Source organism: Oryza sativa, chromosome 10 (genome assembly GCF_034140825.1).
Source record: "Oryza sativa Japonica Group chromosome 10, ASM3414082v1".
NCBI classification, from domain to species: Eukaryota; Viridiplantae; Streptophyta; class Magnoliopsida; order Poales; family Poaceae; genus Oryza; species Oryza sativa.
In genome coordinates this window covers 21,761,171-21,783,211 of record NC_089044.1, presented here as the reverse complement: position 1 = coordinate 21,783,211, position 22,041 = coordinate 21,761,171, and the positions used below count along the sequence as shown (strand labels likewise).

The window sequence follows — 22,041 nt, the reverse complement described above, 5'->3', positions numbered from 1 at the left end:
GGACGGGATTACGTGCTGTAGCAGTCCTCCAGGGTTTTAGACATGCATAGAGCTGTTATGAAATTTTACGTACTGAAGAGACATAAATTCATATCCTATGAACCAATTCAAAATGGACTAATAAATATTCTCTCCCTTTTAATTTAGAACGTTGTTGATTTTTGAAATATATTTAACCATTCGTATTGTTTTATTTATGTAATTTTATAAAAGGTTATTTTTTAGAAAGAACCATGTTAATCTATTTCCAAACATCTTTAAGCTAATACTTAATTAATCGTAAGCTAATAAGATACCTTGTTTTCCGTGTGTGGGAGAAGTTTCGTTTCCAGCGGTTCCCAACCCTCCTCGTTTTCCACGCGCACGCTTTTAAAATTGCTAAACAATGTGTTTTTTTTAAAAAAAGATTCTATACGAAAGTTGCTTAAAAAATTACATTGATCCTTTTTTAAAAAAAATAGCTAAAAACTTAATTAATCATACGCGAATGAACCGCTCCATTTTCCGTGTGGGAGGGATTAATTCCCATCCTCCTAAACCGAACACAGCCTAAGAACATGTTTAATAGTATCGCTGATTACTAGCTATATATGTGTGCCACATCATCTAAAAGTAGCCTAATAGTTGAAGAGTTTAATAAGATGCTTACAGTTCCGAGATTGCTAAGGGGCGATCAATCGCCCCTAACGATTAGGATCCCCTCCCTCTACCTGGTTTCATTTTTTGGCACCACATTACTTTTCTATTTTAGTAAATTTATGCACCTAAAATTTGTACACCTCAAGTTTACACATATAAAGTTTAGAGACCCAAAGTTTATATATCCGATTCAAATTTGAATTCTAATTCAAATATTTTTTATATATAGTATTTTTATAAATCTAAAGTTTATACACCTAAAGTTTATAGACCCAAAGTTTATAAGTCAAAAGTTTACATACCCGATTCAAATTTGAATTTAAATTCAAATATTTTTATATATAGTATTTCTATACATCTAAAAGTTTATAGACCCAAAGTTTATAAGTCAAAAGTTTACATACGCGTTTAAAATTTCAATTTGAATTCAAATATTTTTTTATATATAGTATTTCTATATATAATTTTTCCAACTTTATTTTTTTATTTTTTAAAATTTATGATATAGTAGGAAGGGAAGAAAGAGAGGAGGAAGAGGGAAGAGGAGTGTATAGGGGTGGATGGGGATTGATCGCCCATTAGCCAGCCCCTTATAGTTCACCCAACTCAATTTACTTAGCCAGCCTCGGTTCTTTTCTCCAACAAAAGTTGGATAAATTTTTGGATACTCGTGACACGTTTTTCAAACTGAGTTTTGTGCGAAAACTTTTTATATGAAAGTTGTTCTAAAATATCAGATTAATCTATTTTCCAAGTTTATAATAATTAAAACTTAATTAATTACACGTTATTACCACATCGTTTTATGTGAAACACTTAATTTTTATCTTTATCTTCATTTGCATTTGCAGGAGATTCAAACACCACCGATTCATCACTCGGGTGAAATCCAACGCTCAAGATCGACTCCACCTCGCACCTCTCCCTACCCCGCGCATTCTCCTTCCCCTATCGCTCCCCAGTCCCCACCTCCCCTCCCCGAATCGTCGCCGCCACCTCCTCCTCTCTCCCGGCGCCGCCGATCCCCCAACGCCAGCTCGTCGTCGCGCTGATCTCCCTCACATCCGTCGCCATCAGCGATTGCCACCGATTCCCCAGCGCCAGGTCGTCGTCGTCGCGGTGACCGAGCCCCCGACGGGGGGGTTCGCGCCGCCCGGGAGCAGGAGGATCGTCGGGATCGGGTCCGGGGTGGTCGCGTGGTACCTCGCCTCGATGGCCCGTGCTGACCAAAGGCGTCGGCGCCGCCGCCATCTTCATCGTCAACGACCTCTGCTCTCAGGTGGTGCGGTTCCGGTACCTTCTCACTCGGTCGCCTGTAAAAATCCCTATTCCTAATGTTACTTTTAGGGGCAGAAACTCTTGTTGTTCCAGTGTTACATTTCTCCTGATCAGAGGTCATGTTCTGATTGTAGAAGCACTAGAGAACCAATTTTTGTGTGCTACATGTAGACATGCAACTACATAATCTGACGGCCGCCACTGCCCTTTAGCTAGAACATATATTTGGATCATTCATGCATGTATTGATGTATATATTTCTGAAAGTCCTCAAGGCTGTCTGAAGATATCGAAACTAATTCTTGGATAGAAATACGATGGTTTCCATCAGGAAACAGCCCAATACTTTCGAGCGTTTGATTTCACCGTTTTGTAAGATCATAGATTTCATTATTAGTTCAAGCACAGAACCTTAGATAACTTGTTTCCAGCCGATGCTTAATGAAAGTTGTTTTCACAGTAGAATATTGACCGGGAGCACATTTTACCATTTTCTTCATGCTTTACTCCCTTTGCCATGGATATCTTACGATTTTCATGAAACATGAAAGCACCTGATGTTAGGAATCCTCTCCATTTCAGCAGCAAATGCATTGCTTAAAAATAATGAATTCAGTTTCACTTTATTTTCTTAATAACAAATCCCTGATCTGTTAATTACATGTACATATTCAAATCTCTGGTCATGGAGATATAAAGCTTTAGTGAATAGTCAAGGTGGAGATTTTGCATCTTTAGTGTATCGTAGTCTCGTAGATCAGTTGATAACTGTAGATCATTCATACATGATTCTGTCCGCTCAATAATTTGCTTATATTTTTTTCTCAAATCAAATGTAAAGATGTTTACAATTACTGCATATTTTCTCCTGCATTATTCTTTATTCCTGTAACTCTTGTTCTTCTCCTCCCTTTACTTGGCCTCAGATCACAGATTTGAGGGGCAGAAAATGGAACCTGATGGTATTCAGTATCAAAGCTAAGTTTTTCTTTTGTACTTGTTTGCAGTCATAAAATTTGATGGAATACCAATGCCTGTTGCAACAGGGTAATTTGCCCTCAATCTGAGGTATTGCCATGTAAGTGCCATCAATTTCTCACTGTATACCAGAGTTAATTCAGTCTTCTATCACATGTTTAGTTAAGTTCATTTTCATCATTTGACTAAGAAGCATCAAAGGCGGACACTGGATAGTGGGGTCCAGTGAGTTTTATTGTTTTAGGCGTGTGCAATGTAGCTGTTCTTTACTTCTCGCCTAAATAACTTGTCTCTATAAGACACCCAATTATGAGCTCTACAATTTTGATTTTTTTGGCTCATTTACTGCAGGAATGGATATCCTGCTTAATGGATACTGCCGCCAGGAAGATGTACATCGCCCTACAGCCACCAATTTCGATCGTGTGTGTCTGCATGGTGGTGAGGTCGTCAGATCGGAACCCTAAACCCCAGGAAAGGGTTCAGATCAAATTTCTGAACTTCAAATAGGGAATTGTTTTTCCATACTGTAATCGAGTTATACTGTTTTCTAACCAAATTGCTAGCAATCCCTCCCCCCCCTCCCCCCCCCCCCGCGTCGCCCACGCGCTGGCGACACGGGGGCGAAACCCTAGCGCCGCCGCTGCCGCCTTTCCTCTTCTCCCTCCCCCACCTTGCCGCCGCCGGAGCTCGCCGCCGGAAAGCCGGCGGGCGAGCCATGATGGCGGCGGCGGGGCCTCCTTCATGGCGGCGACCCCTCTCAGCGCGGGAGAGGCGACGAACGGCGGCGGTTGGGGAGCGGCGGCGGAGGCCGATCCCGGCGAGGAGACGGCGGATCTGGCATCACCTTCGCCGGATCTGGCCATCCCCTGGCCGGATCCGGCTGGTGTGGGCGCTGGTGGCGAAGGAGGCCGCGGTGCGGCGACGCGTCAAGGGCGGCGGCGATGGCGTAGCGTCGGCAGCGGAGGCGGCGGCGACGGCGCGGCGACGACTCGCACGGCAGCCGGCGGCAGCCGCGGCGGCGGCGAGATGCACGCGGGCGGCGACGGCGGCTGCACGGCGGCCCTGGTGGCAGCGGGCCGAGCGACGGCAGCTGCACGGCGGTGACGGCGGCGCGAGGCTCGCGGACGGCGGCGACCAGCGGCGCGGCTGGTGAAGGGCAACGGCGGCGGTGCCAGTGGCAGCCGCGGCTGCGGCCTGAGGCAGCAGCGGCGTCAGTGGCTACTGTGGCACGGTAGGAGGAGGCGCGGGGATGCGTTTGGCAGCAGTGGCTGCGGTGGCGGTGACCACGGTCGCCGGAGGCATGGCGGCCTCGGACGGCTAGCTAAGGGCGTGGCAGACGGCTACATCGGGCCGGCGCGGCATCGTTTGGAGGAGGGGTCGGAGACCGGCTTGGCGCAGAGTGGCGCAGCCGATGATAGCGGAGGCCGGCTCGGCGCGAGAGGCGCGAGCGGCGGAGATGGAGGCCAGCTTGGCGCGAGAGGCGCGGCCGATGGAGGGAGGCCGGATTGGCGCAGGAGGCGCGTCCGGTGGAGGAGGCCGGCTTGGCGCGAGAGGCGCGGCCGACGGTGGAGGAGGCGACCTCGGTGCGAGGAGGAGCTGCCGGTGGGTGTGGCGCGGTCTTCGGCGCATGAAGACTGGCTGGCGGAGGACGCCGGTGCAGGGGCCCCACATGTCGGTAGAGCTGCAGAGGTGGTGGAGCATCGGTGCATCAGCCAAGGACATCTTGTCTGTGTTCCTTTGTCAGTCTAGCGGTGGTAGGTCACGCTTAGTGGCGGCAGGTCCGGTGCTAGCCTTCTCCCGGGTTGTGTGTTGGCGCTGTTGGTGTGAGGGTGGTGGTATATTTTTTTCCTTTTCCTGGTTACGACTCTCCAGGGTTGTAATCTTGTAATTTTTTCCTGCTCTATTAATAGAACTTCGCACCGTCTCGTGCGAGTCGTTCAAAAAAAAAAAAAAACCAAATTGCTATGTCAATGTGCAATCCCATTTTCTGAGGATCATCGCCCTACACTTTTATGTGGATTTATGTTTCTTGATTGCTGCTCACTGATGCAAGTTTTATGATTGCTGCTCACTGAGGCTAATGTGAATTCTTTCTGTACTAACTAGCCTATTATGCCGCACGATCGCGCGACTATAACCTTCCTCTCTGTTAAATTTATATGTGGGTCCTTACAAATGTTATATGTGGTACATGCCATATGCATGAACCATGAACAATGTTACGATGAGAACCATGATCATGGCATATTGTTGACTTTGCCGTCAATTTCATATGTCCAAGTTGCAAATTTATAGAATTTACTGTGCATATGCCACATCTAAATATTAGCAAATTTACTATGTCCATGTTGTGATAGTTAATTTATTATACCGTTCTAAGTACTATGTCCATGTTGTGATTCAATTTTATTATGCCTTTGCTCTTGTTCTCCAACTCCTGAACTTGGTTACAATCGCCAAACGATTTATTGGATAATATTTAACAGATATTTTAGAAAATCCTAAAATGCAAAGAGGTGGCATTTATTAGCCATTTATCCACATACTTTAACTGGATTTGCACATCCACATGCAGCAACACTACTGTGTAGTATGAACACAATTTGAATGGCCAAGCACATAAAGCAATCATAAGAAATTGACAATCTAGCTGCACAGAAAATTGATCTGACATATTCTAACATGGTGTACTGTAACACTTAACTTTGCAATTTCATCTTTTGTGCTGTTTAATCTGCATTGTGAAAAGTTCACCTAGACATAATATTTCTCGCCAGTCCCTGTCGATGCCAAATTCCATAAACAAAACAAATTCAGTTTGAATTCCAAGAAAATCAAATTCTATGTGTTCTGGATCAGAGAAGGCTTACCTGTTTGTTATTCCAAACTGGTGGCTCAGGGTAGACAATTTTGATATTTTTTCCTATGTACTTTTTAACCAGTGGTAAAAGTTTGCAAACATGATTCAAATTCACAGGTGCCAAGGTGATAAGTAAAGCAGCCATAAAACAGATATCTTAGTGGAAAAGAGAGAAAGAAAATGACCTGCTTGGTGGCAAACCGGGGAGGACGCGCCGGCTGCAGAAGCACCGGGGCTCAGGTGTGTGGGGAGGAAGAGGTGGCGCCAGAGACGGGGAGAGGTGAGGGTAGTAGAGGCAGCGGCACTGTGAATGTGGGTGAAGAGGAGACGGCAGCGGAGATGGGAGAGGAAGGGAGATGATGGCTGTGTGGAAGAGGTAGAGAGCGTGGTGATGGTGGGGAACGTGGGTAGGTGGCGGCAGCGGCAGGGTTGAAGAAGGAGGTGGTGCCGTGGCTGTGGCGGTGGTGGTGGCGGTGGCGTAGGATTTTTTTTTTTTTTTGACACCGGTGGCGTAGGAGTTAGGACTCTGAGGTGGCAGCATTGGGTTCACACGGAGGAGATCTGGAGGGGAGAAAAATGAAAAATAAGGTGAGGTGGGAGGACTGGAAGGTAAATAAGAGAAGAACGGCGGATGAAAACAAAACGTTGAAAGTTTTTTTGAGAGTAAATTTTATATTGGGTCACCTATTATTACCAAGGTGTCATATTGGACCTCCCATAGTATGATGCTTTCACTTTAGTCTAGGTAAAATTACCTTATTTTGCAATTTGGACTGTCCCTTCCTCTCCATCTCCGCACTCTTCCTTCTTTCTGATTCCTAGGTAGTAGCCCAACGAGGAAGCCAACAAGCAGCCTGAGCAAGCTAGAGTCTGGCAGCGACTGCTCGACCAGTCCAACAAATTAAGAAGTCAACGTGGGGGCCTAGAACTGCGGGTGAAGGTGGAGCTCGAGCAAGAGGGTCCAGCTAGCATGAGCGGATGCAAGCTCTCGAGTAGCGAAGCTGGTGCTAGTTCAAGTGCAGAGCTCAGCATCGCCGGAGCTCAAGCTAGGGGCCGATGCAGCAGCCGAGCTTGGGGCTTGAGCAATTGGGGGGTTGTTGCCAGCAAGCTAAGTTAGAGCAGTGCAGGGACAACACCAGTAGATCAAGTTTGAGCTTGAGCGATCGCCTGGTATAAATCACGGTGTCAAGCTTGACCCCTAATCGAGGAGGAGGAGCGAATGCACTACTTTGATGCATCTGGCTGCTCTAGTTCCCGAGGAAAGCTTGCCGGTTGTGATTTTTGCTCATTACCCTGTCACGCCCTGAAGTTCCCCTCCCTTGCTCTAAATTCATAAAATAAATCGTCCAAAGAAATTGTTTGATTTAACCTAGAGATGAATCCCTAATTAATAAATGCAAATAATAATCGGAATCGACATGTGGAATTTTTCTTGGATTCTACGTGCCAAAATATGCTAACAGGATTTTTAGTGGAATTTTCAGAGCCTTGGAAATAATTTTAACCAATTAAAATAAGCAAAGTGCAATATTAAATCCCTGGGAAAATCCCTTTTCCTTTTTATCTTTTCTTTTCCCTCCTTTTTCCTTTTTCTTGGGCCCGGCCCATTCCCTCCCGCGCCGGCCCGCTTCACCTCCCCTCCCCGAAGTCCATCCCACCTCCCCTCTCCTCCCGGGCGCCGACAGGTGGGGCCCACCTGTCGGTCGTCCCTAACCTCCGGCAGCCGCCACCATCCGCCGCCGAAACCGCCGCCCACGCCGCCGCTTCCCCCGCCTTCCGCGCCCCACTCCGCGCCCCGCGCCCACGTCGCCGCCCACCATCCCCACTCCTCCCACTCGCGCGTGCACCCCGCAACAGAGGGATTCGAATTCGAATCTCTCTCTCTCCCTCTCTCTCTTTCTCTCCATTCCGCACGTCGGCGAGAAATCCGGCCGCCTCCCGTCCTCGTCCGCCCCTCCCGAGCCCATATAAACCATCCCCGCGTTCTCCTCCTCCTTTTTCCTTTTTCCATCGGCCGCTCCCGAGCTCTCCACCGCGCCCGCACCGTGCGCCCACCCGCCGCCGCCATCTCCACCGCTCCGGCCGCCTCTAGCAGCCGCTAGGGTCGCCGCCGCACCCCGCCATCGGCGCCGCCGCGTCCGCCATCCCTTGAGCCGTCGCGTCCGCCGTTCGCTCGGCCAAATCCGTCGTCCGAGCCCGTTTCTCCCTACTCCGGTGAGCTTCCACCATTGCCGCCGCCTTCGGCCATGGTTTCCGCTCGCCGTAGACTCCCTCTCTCCCTCTAATCTCTCTCTTTCCCTCTCTTAGGGCAACCCGGAGCCCGTCGCCGTCGTCCTCCCGTCTCTCGTCGTTGCCGTTCGCCGTCGCTCCTCCCTCGCGCCGGCCGAGCCCCTCGGTGAGGATCGGTCTCCCTCTCTTCCTCTCTCTCCCTTTGCCGCGCCGCCCGCCGCGTAGCGCCGCCGCTAGGGCCGCTCGCGCCGCCGCTTCGGCCGCCGCCGCCGTCTTTGCGCCGTCCGCCGCCGCCTCCCGCCGCCGGTTGCCGTCGCTGGCAACCGTGCGCGCGCGCCGCCGCCCTCGCCATAACCGGCCGGCCGGCTTGAAGCCGAGCCGAGCCAGGCCGCCTTCCCCCCCCCCCCCCTTTGTGACACTGCCCAGTGGGCCCGCCTGCCAGCCGCCCCCTATCCCTCTCTTAGTGCCGCTGACCAGTGGGGCCCGCATGTCGGCGCCGCCCCACCCCTTGCTGACGTCAGCCCTGGGGCAATATTGCGCAATAAATTGATTAAGGGTTTTTCTTTTATAGTAATAAACACAGAGAATCTTCTAAAAATCATAACTAATTCATCCGAGCTCCGATTAAGTCCATTCAAGTCTCAGTAAATTCATAAAAATGTGTAGAATCCATTAAAAATGGCTTTGTTATCTGTTTCAGTAGTCTTATAGCATGTTTTGCTTGTGTGCTTTGTTTGTCGCGTAGATTTCGGCCGTTTCGTCGATTCGCGGTTTCTCGAAGACGTTGCTGTGGCCTCATCAGTGCGAGAGCAAGGCAAGTCATACATTGCAATTGATCATATTGTACCCGATTTACAAATGTCCCGCATTTCTATTAAATATTGCATTGTTTTACAATATCATGTGGGATGGGTCCTATTACTCAGCTATATGTTGTTTCCCTTACGCCATTGATAACTTGGGTATTAAAATGACTAGATATTGGTTTAGGAGATGCTTAGCCATGCTTAGTTCAACTAGTGCACAAAAGGGGCTCACACTAAAGCATAGACTTTGATTATTGGCAATAGCTTTGGATTAGTGCCACCGCAATGGTGTTGGTTAATTAAAGTACACTACATGGTGGGCTGTGGGTGCATGGTTTTGCTAGTCGTGCCCATGGCGATTAAGGACCGGTTCGCGGGATGCCCTGGAAGAACTTATCGTACTTACCACAAGCCAGCGTGGGCAACGGCTGGGCTTGTAGTGTAGCTTTTCTCTAGCCGACGTACCCAGGCGAGGGTGGGCGTGATGGAGTTGGGTCGGCCGGGGTGTCCGGTTGATCGGCTTCCGGATTCACCGCGGCACGAAAGGGGGGCTGCCCGTTGCCTGCTGGGGACGGGGGCGAACCCTAAGGTGTGGTGCGATCGGTTAGAGGGGGTTATGCGAAGGGTCCTGTCACGGCCTCTTTCCGGTATGTCGTGGTGGCATGTCGGCGCACGGGAACGTGTCGTGGGGCTGTGTCTTGTGGGTACAGTTGTACACCTCTGATCAGAGTAAAACTATTCGAATAGTCGTGCCCGCGGTTATGGGCGGTCAACCAGATTCATCGTGATTAGTCTCACCACTAGTTTAGCTTAATGAACTGGTGTAGTTCAGGTGGTTGGTTGGGCCTGTTGCAACGTGGCGTAGCGTTGGACAGTGACTGGTTAATATTGCTTAATTACTACAACTGTTTTTAATGTTTTCAACTACTGGTTTTAAATGCCTGCTTTATGCAAATGAACCCTGTAGCTTCTTTTGGTTATATCCTGCATCATACCTCCTCTTCCGGTATGACTTGCTGAGTACAGTGGATAGTACTCAGTCTTGCTCTTTTCCCCCACACCAGAGATGAAGTTTTTCTCAGTTGGAGATGTCTTGAAGAGGTTGGTTTCGTCGCTGCCGTCAAGGGTTGCCTGTGGAATGGAATCGCCCGCTGCAGGAGTCAAGTCTTCAGGCTTAGCTCGCTTTTACCTTTTCCGCTGCATTTGTAATCCTTTATGTTTTTGTAAGACGTGGATCTGTATGTCAACAATTGTCGTTTGTGTACCCTGGCTGGTTCTGGACAGGGGTTTAATACACATTCAGCTTAGAAATTCTGGTTCGTGAATTTCTGGGCGTGACATATCTATTTTTCTCACTAACTAGTGGGCCAGTGGTCCATATCAAATCATTTGGTAATAAAATGTGGTCTAAAGTGAAAACATAGCTTAGGACCTAGTCCAAAGTGCTACATAGGTAATAAAACATGGTCCAAACAGTAATTCACTCTTTTTTTTATAGGGACGTGGAGGCCAGAGGACTCTTCTGAAATACAAGTTTCTCGATGGGAACTTTATGAAATTTTGATGCGAATGATCTAACGGTTCACATTTCTTAACCTCTATATCAAATGGACTACATTTTGCCATCGACGTGGATACATAATTTTGCAAGAAAGGACACTCTCCTTTCACTTGTTTAGATTTGCCTGCACTCCATGCTAGCTGTGAAACCAATTGTTGTTGCTGCTACACAAGACCCCAAATTTTCTGTTGCTGCTAGAAACTTTGCAGTTGTTAGATCTTTATTTGTTCAGAAAGGTGATGATTTTGTCTATAAAAAGTTATGTTTCTTCTTGAATTCGTATTGGATGATTATAAAAGAAAAACTAATCCTATCCTATATAACTATACAATTGATCCCCACTTACTGCAGTTAATTCTAATTTCCTGTTACAAGGTTGAGCCACGTCATTAGAATTAGTAGAGCCGTTCGATTTTATCTGATCGCTCCTTGCTTCTAATCTCTCTGCCGTTCATCCTTGCCGATTGAGCCAAGCCTATCACACTCAACCAGCCCAACCCATCTGATCTGCTCCCATCCGGTGACGCATGCCATGCCCATGCAACACTGCGTAACAATTCATGCTGCATATTATCGATCCCCTTCAATGCTGCACGCATGGGCGTGCTCCGGCTCCCATTCAGTTCATTCGTCTGATCGCCTCCCATCCCACTTCACCTGAAACCGTTGGTCCCCTCATAATTCTATCAGTGTTCATGCTGCAGAACGTCGTCCTAAAGTCATATTGATTGCTCGACTGCCACTAGAAGCAGCTATAAACCATTGCAATTCTCTCTTTAAGTTCATCCGTTAGTTCCACAATTTCTTGCACAAAGACCATCAACCTCATGCTGTGGTGCACTGCGACTCTGTTAGCAGGACTGTGGATGGTCATCATCGTCTGATGATTTAATTACTCCGGCAAGCACATGTAGTTACATCCCGATCTCTCCCTCTCCCATTACTTTCTAAATTTTTGTGGCAATCTCCTGTTTCCTGCTATTGATTAATTTGTTTCGGTTCACGTACGCATGGATTCTTGACTATAAAAGTTGAAGAGATAATCAAATCTTTTAGGCGCTCTCTGCACTTTCACCTAGCAGTATGCCCATCTTTATTTTTGTTTACTTTGTACTTTTGTTTGCTCATTCTCATACACTGATAGTTCTTTTTTTCTAGAATATCAGAAAATCTCAATCTCTCTCTCTCTCTCTCTCAAACACACACACACACACACACACACAACATTCTACTCTTAGCTGCACATGCATGGATATTAAGATGGACTGTGAGGCACAAGGAACGAGTTGTCAATCATCCCTCAGATTTCAGTTTTTGCCGAAATATATTTTGGATTGTGCATTTTTTAACTTGCTGAGGTTGCACCAATGCCAAATTATATTAGTTGGTAGTATTTTGTTAGGGTAAATGCGGTAAGCGCTTTTGCAACTAATTTCATACTTCAAGCCTAATCCATTTTATTTTGTCTCATATTATGTTTAATATTTAATCTTTTCTAGATTAATCTCAATAATCCTTTTTGCATGTTTGTGCAAGTTCCAAATCAGAATTCCACATCCTTGAGGTAATCCTTCCTGTCCCTTTTGAAAAATTATTTTTTCGTACTCGAATCATGAATAGATATTTTAATGTTGGCAAATCCTATATAAAGCATTGGAAGTGTTGTTAATCACACAAATATCCCGCAGCAAAGCGCGGGGTTTTATCTAGTTTGTTTTAAGGTGGTTCTTGAGCTCAGAAAACACAATCACGATTATAAACAAAATTAATGGCTTGGTAGTTAATGGTATTTAACCTGATGTTGGTGCCTTGAATTAACCTGAAACTGAAGGGGAAAATCTTTTACATTCCTGGTTTGGAAAGTACTATATGGAATGGATTTCCTGTATAATCAGATCGAAGGGGACAAACTTATATAGTTCTATTATGAGAAGTATTGTATTACATTTTCTTTGCCACTTTCTGAAAAGTACTGTCGGATGCCAAGTTTTCAGAATTCTTAGAATGGCTGCAGCTGCCCTCGACTACTTCTGCCTGGCATCCGCCGCAATCGGCTTCGCCCCTGCCGCGCTGTGCTGAGCTAGGTTGCCTGCGCCAGCGGAGTCGTCCTCCCGGCGGTGCCTCGTCAACATCTCCTCGTCCATCTGCTCATCGTTGTACACTCACTGGCGTTTCCCTGGTATGTCTCTGAAAGACTGAAATGGCGTATTCTCTTATGATGCAGCGGGACATACGAACTGAGGAGCTCTTGCACGCAGCACGGGTTATCACAATGATATGTGCACGGGATATGTTTAATTCATTAGATAATAATGATTTTGACTACTCAACTTTATATAAAGAACTTCTGATTTTGATTCTGAAGTTGTTTTCATATCTTGGGATTCAGATGGCATTAAATTCCGAATTTGGTGAATTACCTCCAAGCTCACAATCTGATCTTTGATTTATTTCCCCAGAAATATGGAAGTTATATTTCATTCTAACGAAATTTCCCCACTTCATGCAACTCATTTCTTGTGTTCATTCACAACCTTCTGTCCTCGAGGTTGGCTCATTGCATACTGGTTCGTCGCTCTCCTCTTCTTTTCCAATTCTCCAGGACCACTGTGCCTAAGCCTAATCGTGTTCCTCGATCAACCTCTCTCATCCACAGGTGCCCACGATTCACCGTCATAGCCCTAAAATCGCTGCTGCCCTTGACTTCCTCCCATAGTCCACCAGTAATCACCGCCTGTCAGGGGTCGTCAACGTCCTATCCCGGTCTCCACCTCCACTCGCGCTCTGTCGGACGACTCGAACCCCTTCAACAAGGTGAACCATTATCTAACCATGTTGAAGAAGAAATGAAAATATTTAATATTTCCTGACGCTGAGGATGAAATGAAAATATTGTGGTCTACTGATGTATGTATCGATTTGTGGATCCTTTTTTTCTCTCATTGGAATACTGTTAAAAATCATTCACCAACACAGTGTTGCTGACTCTGAAGAAAGATATCCCCCCTATTGTTTTATGTGGTGCCTACCTGCTTGCGCCATGCAATAGAGTATTTACCCTATCTCTGTGTATTGCTTGGCTGGACTTTGATGCCCAGGAAATCATCGTCAACAAGGATACTACAAATACATTTATTTCATTGGGTTCAGTATATGTATACTCTCACTAGGAATACATCGGGTTTAGTTTATGTGTACTGTCCGGAATGCTGAGTGGCCATATGAGATATTCAGTGTTGATTCGATAAGGGCAGTCTAGGTTGTAGTTTTGTTGAGTTCAAGCTATCCATAAACTGCATCCTTATATTTATACAAGTACTTGGGAATTGGGATACTGCCAAATATAATTTTGTGGTGTACTTGGTTACTGCCAAACTGAAAGTGTCTGACAGGAACCTATTGAACTATTGTTTTTGTTTTCCATCTGAAAATTGTTCATTGACTCTGAATGTGGCTCAAATATATTTTCTGTCTTCGATTCCACATGACTTCGCTGTCTTCTATTCCCCTATTTTCCTGAAGCAAAGTGGCCGTTTAACATGTTGATTGCAGTACGTAATCTTGTACAATCCAGAGCATAATAAGTGTGTTTGATGCAGGGTGAGCATCAAGTGGTCCTGAGGGCTGCAGCAACAAATTCAACTAGGTATTTTGTTCTACACCCATGATGCAGACTGAGAGTTACTATTCATACTTGCACTGCTTAATCTAAATTCGTTACTGTCTCAGTAAGAAGTTTAGACTTTAGAGGGTGTGCGTATGTCTGTATGAAGCTCACATAGCTGCTCTTTCTCTCTGCATTTGGTGGTGTCACATATATGTGAAATGTGCTTGATTATGTGCCTCTGCTACTGTTTATTTGAATTTTCTGTAGTGCTAGAAACATCTGAACTATTGTGCACATGCTCTTATCTTCCCTCTTAAGTACTCTCTACAATATTTTGTGGTTTACTCGGTTACTGCCAAACTGAGTTCAACAAATACCGCTATTGGTTAGTGCCAAATATCTGATAGGGACCTATTCAACTATTTTTTTTCAACTGCAATTTTTGAAATGATCTGCTGTATAAGTAGAACACTATCTAATTTACTTAGCTCCTTGATCAAATGCGCATCAAAAGTGTATTTCGAGTTTACACTTGAATCCTGTCATTTCTTATTTTTTATTCTTATAAATTCTAGAAACAGCAATGTTGATTCTAGTAGATGATAACAGAATTAAGAGTACCTAATCAGATGGGCAAGGTTGGCTTGGTTCAATTTAAGAAATCTGAATTTGGCAAAGTTAAGAATTTGGTTCAATTTAAGAGCAGCATCATATTTCAAAGAGTGACATACTAAACTACAAAACTATCTTTGTCGACTCCATAATATAAAGGGCATAATTTTACTGTCATCACCAGAGTATTCAATCATAAGTTCTACAGGAACTGAGAGAAGCCTACTGTGGCCTAGGAAAGAATCACCCGTGTTTCAACCCACTTATACTAAGGCAAAGTAATCGAGCATTGCTGTTACTATCATATGGTCCAATTCATAATGACAAAAGAATGGGCAGTTGCTCCTCTGAGGGTACAAAGGGTGGGTTTAATTTTAAACAGAAAGACCATATGCTCGTAAGACATGTTTTCGATCATAAGATGATTGCTCCTAAACCATATGCTCATGCATTTATGTTGTATCTTAGGCAAGGTAGTTCCCATCACACTGATAACTAAACAAACCCTGAAATTTATTTTTGCACGATGAACTAAAGTCTGGAAAATGATTCTATGTTTGTTAGGCAGGGTAGTTCCCATCACACATTTTCAAAACTGTTCAGAAGTCCTTTTAGAAAGTGTTGGCCCCAGTTGTACTCCAAGTTTTTTTTTTTTCAAAAAGTTCAGAAACCACATTCGGCGTACTCAAGTAGTGTACCTGACCCAACTCACCAGTTCAGTTAATGCAAAATGTTGCCATGACATCTGATTGACACTGTAATCCGGCACATCCAGGCTTCAGGAAGGGATCGCTCTGGTGTGGGACGCGTGATTGAAGACCTTTGCTCTGTGCTCTCTTATGGAGTACATGTTAACCGTTTGTCCAATTTGGCGGCTCATTCTCTAGTTCGGCATGCCGATCTTTCTATGTGTACTGTGTACCGTTATATAATACTGGATTACATCCGGGGCATACTTTGTGAAGATGTTGCTTGATCAATGAATGGCATATGACGCCTTTCTCCAAAAAAAAAAAAAAAAAACCCTCACCAGTTCAGTTAAAAGAATAATAGAAGGTGTAGTGTTGTTGATTCCCTGATACTTTATGTTTATTGCCTGCAATGTTTGTTCTGACGATGCATATGGTCGAAATGTTTTCATGACATGCTCTGCGCTTGGGCATGTATTACTGACATAGCGTAAGCAGACAAATTTTAGTCATTTCTAGTTGACCAAAGGATCCAACACTAAGCAGCCAAAAGCATATATCTGACTGTAGACATTTTTTGAGCCTATTTCCCCCTACGATCAAGCTGAAGAAATCATCAAAGTTTGGAATTAGCAAGGTAATTGCACATTTGTACTCTAGCCAAGGGCATCTCTACAAATACAAGAATCAAAAACAGCAATAGGACATTTCAAACTAATGAGAATATTTCGGACAGCAAAGTGGATTCTACTCTAGCCAAGGGCATCTCTGCAAATTACCGTGTATGCAGGAACAGGGTGCAAGGATGGACATCTCAATCACAAACCTGGCGACCTTACAATACAAGCATTTCACACGTAAGAAATAATAGTCATGCCCATGAGCATTTCGCACGTACTCCAGACACGAACATGCAACATATTGCTAATAGATTGCTAATGCTACCGAATAAAACACAATACCAATAGCCAGTTTGAACATGAACACAAGGTTTATGTAGGAGCATTCATTACACAACTCAATTCAGGCGCTGCTCAATTTAGTACATATTTCTGAATTTTCATCCATCAAATTAAATTGGATCAAAAGGGAATCCAGAGTCAGCGTTGCCCTCCTCGTAGCCACCGTCTGAAGGATGCTTAAGATCAATTCCAGAGTTTTGGCATCCGTGACAATGACCTAATCAGAATTTAATTAATTTGCTAATGATTCCAAATATATAAAATTTAAGTGACAAAAATATGAGATAAACAATAAATATAAGTAATGTAAATACCGTCGTCATCAGGTTGTAGGGGACAGCAAAAATAGTGTTTCTCTCCATCCACAACTTTAACTTCAGCAAAAAAGAGACAAGAACCCTCCAAATGAGAATCAGGACACTTCGACTTCATTATGAAATTGTAATGATGATAAGACTTGGCACAATCATCAAAAATCAAACACTGGTGAGAAATATCTTCAAGCTCATATTCAACCACCTGGAAAACATTCTAAATTAAAATTGAACAATGGAAGCAGTGATTTCTATATATAATATAAAAATGGAAGCAGTGATTTCTATATATAATATAAACAAATACATACATTAGCCCCACTGTGTGTACTGAATGCCTCAACAACCTCCGCCCGCATCCACTCTAAACCTCTCTCAATAGTTGCTTCTTCAGATATTGCATTGAATTCTTCATCCCAAAACTGTTTCATTTGTGCCCGAGTTTCTTCATCTGTGTTGGCATAGAAAGACAAACGTAGTTGCTCCGTAGCCTCACGCAGTTCAGCCATTAATGTGCCTTCACCCCTCCTAATGGTGTTGTAGCTGTGGCAATGGTATTACATATTATAACAATCAATACAGTATCATTTGTAAAGTTTAGACCATACATAAATGATTTTTTAGCACTGTGCAGGTATATAGGCATTAAATGAATAAATTTTACATATAAAATTTAGAACTAGAACATGTATATATGCTTGTATATAAGCAAGCAATATTTAAGAAGTAATATTCGTAAAATTTAGAGCTCATGCAAATATACAAGCATGTAACATAACAAACAGTATTTTAGCAACTCAGATATTGATGAAATCACCACTCTTTTGTTGTTCATCAAGATTAAGGTTAAAGAAGAAGGTAGAAAATGCTAGTCATATACAAGGCAAGTTTTCACACATTCACAAGAGATAAAAACAACTACACATACCTACCAGAAGGCAAATCATACGACATTTATATTTCATAGCACCATAATCAGTCTAATAATACAAATAGATAAATAGTTATGAAATTGATTAAGAGATCTTGCACGAGGCTTACGATGGTGGTGGCTCATCAGTTTGCTGGTGATGCACAGAAGTGTCTTCGGGAATCTCTTCAATGCCGCTGACAAGCGTAACACCATTAGATAAAGTGATTGAAAATAATAAGGACAAGCAAAATTTGAACACAAGTAATTATTTAGTTCATCCCTAATTAAATATGTTGCAGATCGATTTTCGTCCATCCCTCCCGCGTGTCTTCGCTTCCGCCTCCCTCTCTACCCCCTATCTCTTTCGTCTATCCCTCCCTCCCTCCCGTGTGTCTCCGCTTCCGCCTTCCTCCCGGCGTCCCCATCTCTCTCTCGCTGCACATGCTCCCCCTCCCCCCGTGCCCCCTCTCCTCCCTAGGCGCCCCTCTTCCCCATCACCCCTCCTCCTAGCGCCCCTCTTCTCCCCTGCGCTCCCTCCCTCCTACACGTTCAAGGAAAACAGACCCCCTCGACCGAGAACACGTTTTGACGCACTCACCCTACCGTGTTCACCACAAGCTTGCTGTTGCCATTTCTCTCTCTATCGGGACCATGTCGTTGCCAGATGTGTTTCCTACTGTTCTGGTTTTCTTGTTCCCAGCCTTTACCATCTATATACGAGTCACATCGTTTCCTCATCGCCGTTTGGTCACCCGAGCACCGATACCCATCTTCCCTCCTATTTTGTTACTTGCCTTCGGCTAAGGAAGACGATGAACAATGCTATTCCTTCCTAGTCTAGCCATACCATGCTCCTAGATCACTCATATAATAGAGACAATAGGAATATGAATAGAACAAGAAAATTTTAATTTATCTCAATGAAACGAACACCCGTTCAGAATTGATGGATCATATTTTCATCTATCAGCTAAAATAGGTTTTTTCAGTTTATAGCTAATTTCAGTTGTTTTTTATTTACAATTTTAGAGTAAAATTTCAGAAAACTGCAACTTTAGTGACAAAACTATCGGTTTGCTGCAACATTAGAGATATGTTTCAGTTTGCTGCAATAATAGCGTTGGAAATTATCACAAAACTGCAACTTTACGTTATATGATGCTACAGTACATATAACGTAAAAGTTGCAGTTTTGTGATAATTTCATATGCTATTGTTGCAGCAAACTGAAACATGTCGCTAATGTTGCAGCAAACTGATAGTTTTGTCACTAAAGTTGCAGTTTTCTGAAATTTACTCTATTAGTTTTAACACTATTTGATCCACTAAAAATTATTGTAACTTATAATTTTCCTCTGTATTGAATTATTTATAGCTAAATGAAAAAAAAAATGGGGATTTAGTTATATAATTTTTCTGATATTGAATTATTATTCCGGCCAAAGTTATTTGTAGTTTCATGTTATTATTTCTATATTTATATTTCCTTCATTATTTATGCCCAATTGTAATATATTGTTTATGATTTTAATTTATGTCAATGAATGTTTTTTAGAATCTGTTGCAACACACGAGCATTAAGCTAGCCAAGAAAAATATAGGAAAGACATGATAATAAGCATACCTGACAAATAGATCCTCCATTATTGGTGTAAGTGGGATAAACCTTGCGTCTGCAGTGCTGTGATTCATCAACAGAATGCGAGGAAAGAGAAAATGTGTCAGTTGCTACAGCTTGAAACAAAAGCAAAACTGTAACAAAAAAGGGTTAATTGGATTCATGTCATTATAAATTTTACCGTTTCAAAAAATAACATTATAATTCATATAATTAGATCGATGCTACTGCAATACTCTCAAAAGTGGTTCCATGCCATGCCATACGTTTGTTCCATGTTATCAAGTGTTTTTGTTTACTATTTTTTCATACGAACGAAAGCACCCCTGGAAAAGGAATTTACACGGAGGGAAAGAAAAGAAAAACAAAAGAAAAGAAAAAAAAGAGAAAAATAAAGCCGGTGTGGAGGATCGACAGCTTGCCGGCGATGACCAACACCCAAGGTCAAAGCCAGCCACCCACTGTAGCGGCGAGCTCCACCCGCTGCAGAGATGAACTCCAATCGAGCGAGGAACGTGCCGGAAGCATCCCGAACTCCAGCAGGATGGGCCCATAGAGCTGGCCACCCAACGGCACGTCCATCGCCCTCCTCCCTCCATGCTGTGTCGCCAACGCTGGACCCGTCGTCCACTGCCGCTTGCTCCGTTGACGCCCTTGCTGGCAGCCCGGCATAGCTAAGGCCTAAGGATGGGATGTGTGGGGGACGTGAAGTTGGGCGTGGAGCAGTAACCTCTCTGTCTTGCAACAAATTGAAATGAACCATCATAGCACCATGACAAAAGGCATGAAGGGAGAAATGCATGTCAGGTAGGTATTCCCTCATCGCGCTGCAAATGTTTCCAGCCGGGGGATGAGAAGAGGGGACCATGAAAGCATAAGCATAGTGACTACCAAGTCTCATATCCGAGTACGGGGAAAAAACATCCACAAAGTTAGTAATCCCCAAGGCATCCGCTTAGCTCGAGACCGGTTCCGGAGTACCCGGTCCTCTAGGATGAGTGGGGGCATTGGAGTCATCCGAAACAGAATCTCCAGATTCTAATTCTTTCAAAGATCCAGATCCGCTACCTCTAGATCCAGCATGAACAATACCTCCAGCAGCAGCAGCAGGGTGTGGAGGGGAAAAGGAGATCAGAGGAATGTCAAGGGATGAGGATCACAGAGCAGTCGAGGTACCTTGGGAAATAAACACATCCCAGGAAGGGGATGAGGGGCCACCAGGAGGCGCACATGCATGAACAATAGCCTTTCCCTTTCTTGCCTCCCTGTTAACGGCATGGTGGTCCACATTGGAGCGGATAGCGACCTCCAGAACTTCTACCGCAAGAAACTTGAGAAGCTCCTCATCTGTTAGGGTTTCAAAAGCAAAGGCTAGCAAGGAATTTAGGGAGAGAGACGGAGCCAAGGAGGGTTGCATGGCAGTAGATTGGATGGATTTTGGGAAGGGAGCAGAGGGGATCCGTCACTGCTGTTGTGCTTGTTTGGCTTTGCGGACCCACTTAGCCGAGAAGCGGGTGGAAGAGGGGTAGCGAGGTTGCGGTGGTGGCGAGGGTGGTGGCGAAGGCGCAGAGGCGAGGGAGTCAGAGGCAAGAGGTTGGCGGAGGAAGAGGTCGTGGAAGCAACAACTGCAGATCCCCCGAAAGGAAAGTTTGAAGCAACAAAGGAGGGGCAGTTGTCCTGCCGGTGGCCAGGGCAACGACAGGCGGTGCACACAACTGGATCTCTACAGTGTTTAACCTTGTGGTCAGTAGCGAGGCAGCAGCAGAGCAGAAGCATCGGTTTTCTCCGAGGAGGAGCATGGGCTTGAGGAGGGACGGTTGGTGAGGAGAGTAAAGCCTCGCGATAATTTCTTGTTCCTAATGAGGGAGCTCCATGAAAAAAAAAATTTTTTTTGGGGGGGGGGGGCGGAGAGCGGGTTGTTGGTGGCACATTTAGGGCAAGCGTAGAGGCCTTTTGCTAAGCGATATCCATTGTAATTCCTGACAGAGTTGAGAAGATGTTGTCGAATGCTGCTCTGGCCAAGCTGCCTGAATTAACGAACTATGGAACTGAAACACTGCTCCATGCAAACTATCTGCCCCCACCAAAATCATATAGTTTGCCACATTCTAACTTGCAACCTAGGTGCGGAAGATGCCCAGAGCGATATAGGATACCAGACGCGGTTGGGAGGGTTTTGAATGACAATACCGTTGATTTTTGGAGAAAGGTCTGAGACAGAGATCCCTAGAAACACAGGAGGAATGCGATGAGAGGGATGGAAACTGGAAAGGACCAGAAGGGGTGTTGAAGGAATGGAATAGCTAAAAAATATGATTTTTGAGGTGCTGGGCACAGGAACTCCCCCTAGAATTGCCACATCTAAAAGTAGCATATAGTTCAATATCTCAGCCTGAGGGCACCTGTTGGGGCCTGGATGGCACGACGGCAAGATCCGTTGAGCGCCTCGGAGTTACCCAACCGCTCCCATTTGGCTTTCATAGGAGTTTTAGTGGCATTGTTTCGATTATATGAATTATTATAATGTTATTATTTTTTAAAACATGCAAATTTATAATGTTATGAATCCAATTAAAAAAAAACTACTCCTACACAACAACATTGTAAGGGAAAAAACAACGACAGAGCATGGAGGAGATTTAAAAGAAAAATAAAGAATGGAAAATTACCGCTCCTCCAATTCGCCTCGTAGCAAAGCCCTGATTAGAAATTGGCCTGAACGCGTAGGGCGATCGGAAGGATCCCTGCGACTGCGAGTGCGACCGGCACCGGCATCGTCCGCCATCGACACCGGCGCTTCCGGCTGGGAGTCGGAGTAGTGCGAAGAGGGGAAGCGAAACGCGAGGAGGATGGAGGGGGAGGGAGGGGCACCGGCGCGAGGAGTGTGGGGGTGGAGAGATTCCTCCTCGCGCCGTCCGGCCGGCGAGGAGGTGAGCGGGCGCCGCCGCCGCAAACCCTAGACAGCGAAAAAA

General features: G+C 45.0%; 1 protein-coding gene and 3 long non-coding RNA genes across 4 annotated transcripts; 3 read left to right on the top strand and 1 right to left on the bottom strand.

Annotated features, from left to right (window-relative positions):
- Positions 1 to 1,566: 1,566 nt before the first annotated feature.
- LOC107275624 (uncharacterized) lies at positions 1,567 to 4,905 on the top strand. Its single transcript, XR_001540390.3, has 3 exons — positions 1,567 to 1,921; positions 2,925 to 2,995; positions 3,247 to 4,905. It is a non-coding gene; the product is annotated as an uncharacterized lncRNA (long non-coding RNA).
- A 2,932-nt stretch (positions 4,906 to 7,837) lies between these two features.
- On the top strand, positions 7,838 to 8,851 carry LOC136353733 (uncharacterized). Its single transcript, XR_010737139.1, has 3 exons — positions 7,838 to 7,972; positions 8,066 to 8,153; positions 8,733 to 8,851. It is a non-coding gene; the product is annotated as an uncharacterized lncRNA (long non-coding RNA).
- A 2,670-nt stretch (positions 8,852 to 11,521) lies between these two features.
- LOC107279142 (uncharacterized) lies at positions 11,522 to 15,654 on the top strand. The gene is made up of 5 exons (XR_001540487.3): positions 11,522 to 12,533; positions 12,814 to 12,921; positions 13,011 to 13,168; positions 13,954 to 14,000; positions 15,349 to 15,654. It is a non-coding gene; the product is annotated as an uncharacterized lncRNA (long non-coding RNA).
- A 393-nt stretch (positions 15,655 to 16,047) lies between these two features.
- LOC4349255 (uncharacterized) lies at positions 16,048 to 22,031 on the bottom strand. Its single transcript, XM_015758311.2, has 6 exons — positions 21,739 to 22,031; positions 19,076 to 19,132; positions 17,580 to 17,645; positions 16,850 to 17,081; positions 16,539 to 16,743; positions 16,048 to 16,441 (listed from the first exon to the last, which is right to left on the bottom strand). Exons 1-6 carry the CDS (start codon positions 21,852 to 21,854, stop codon positions 16,335 to 16,337), a joined length of 783 nt encoding a protein of 260 aa, XP_015613797.1. The 5' UTR covers positions 21,855 to 22,031; the 3' UTR covers positions 16,048 to 16,334.
- Between the last annotated feature and the right edge of the window lie 10 nt (positions 22,032 to 22,041).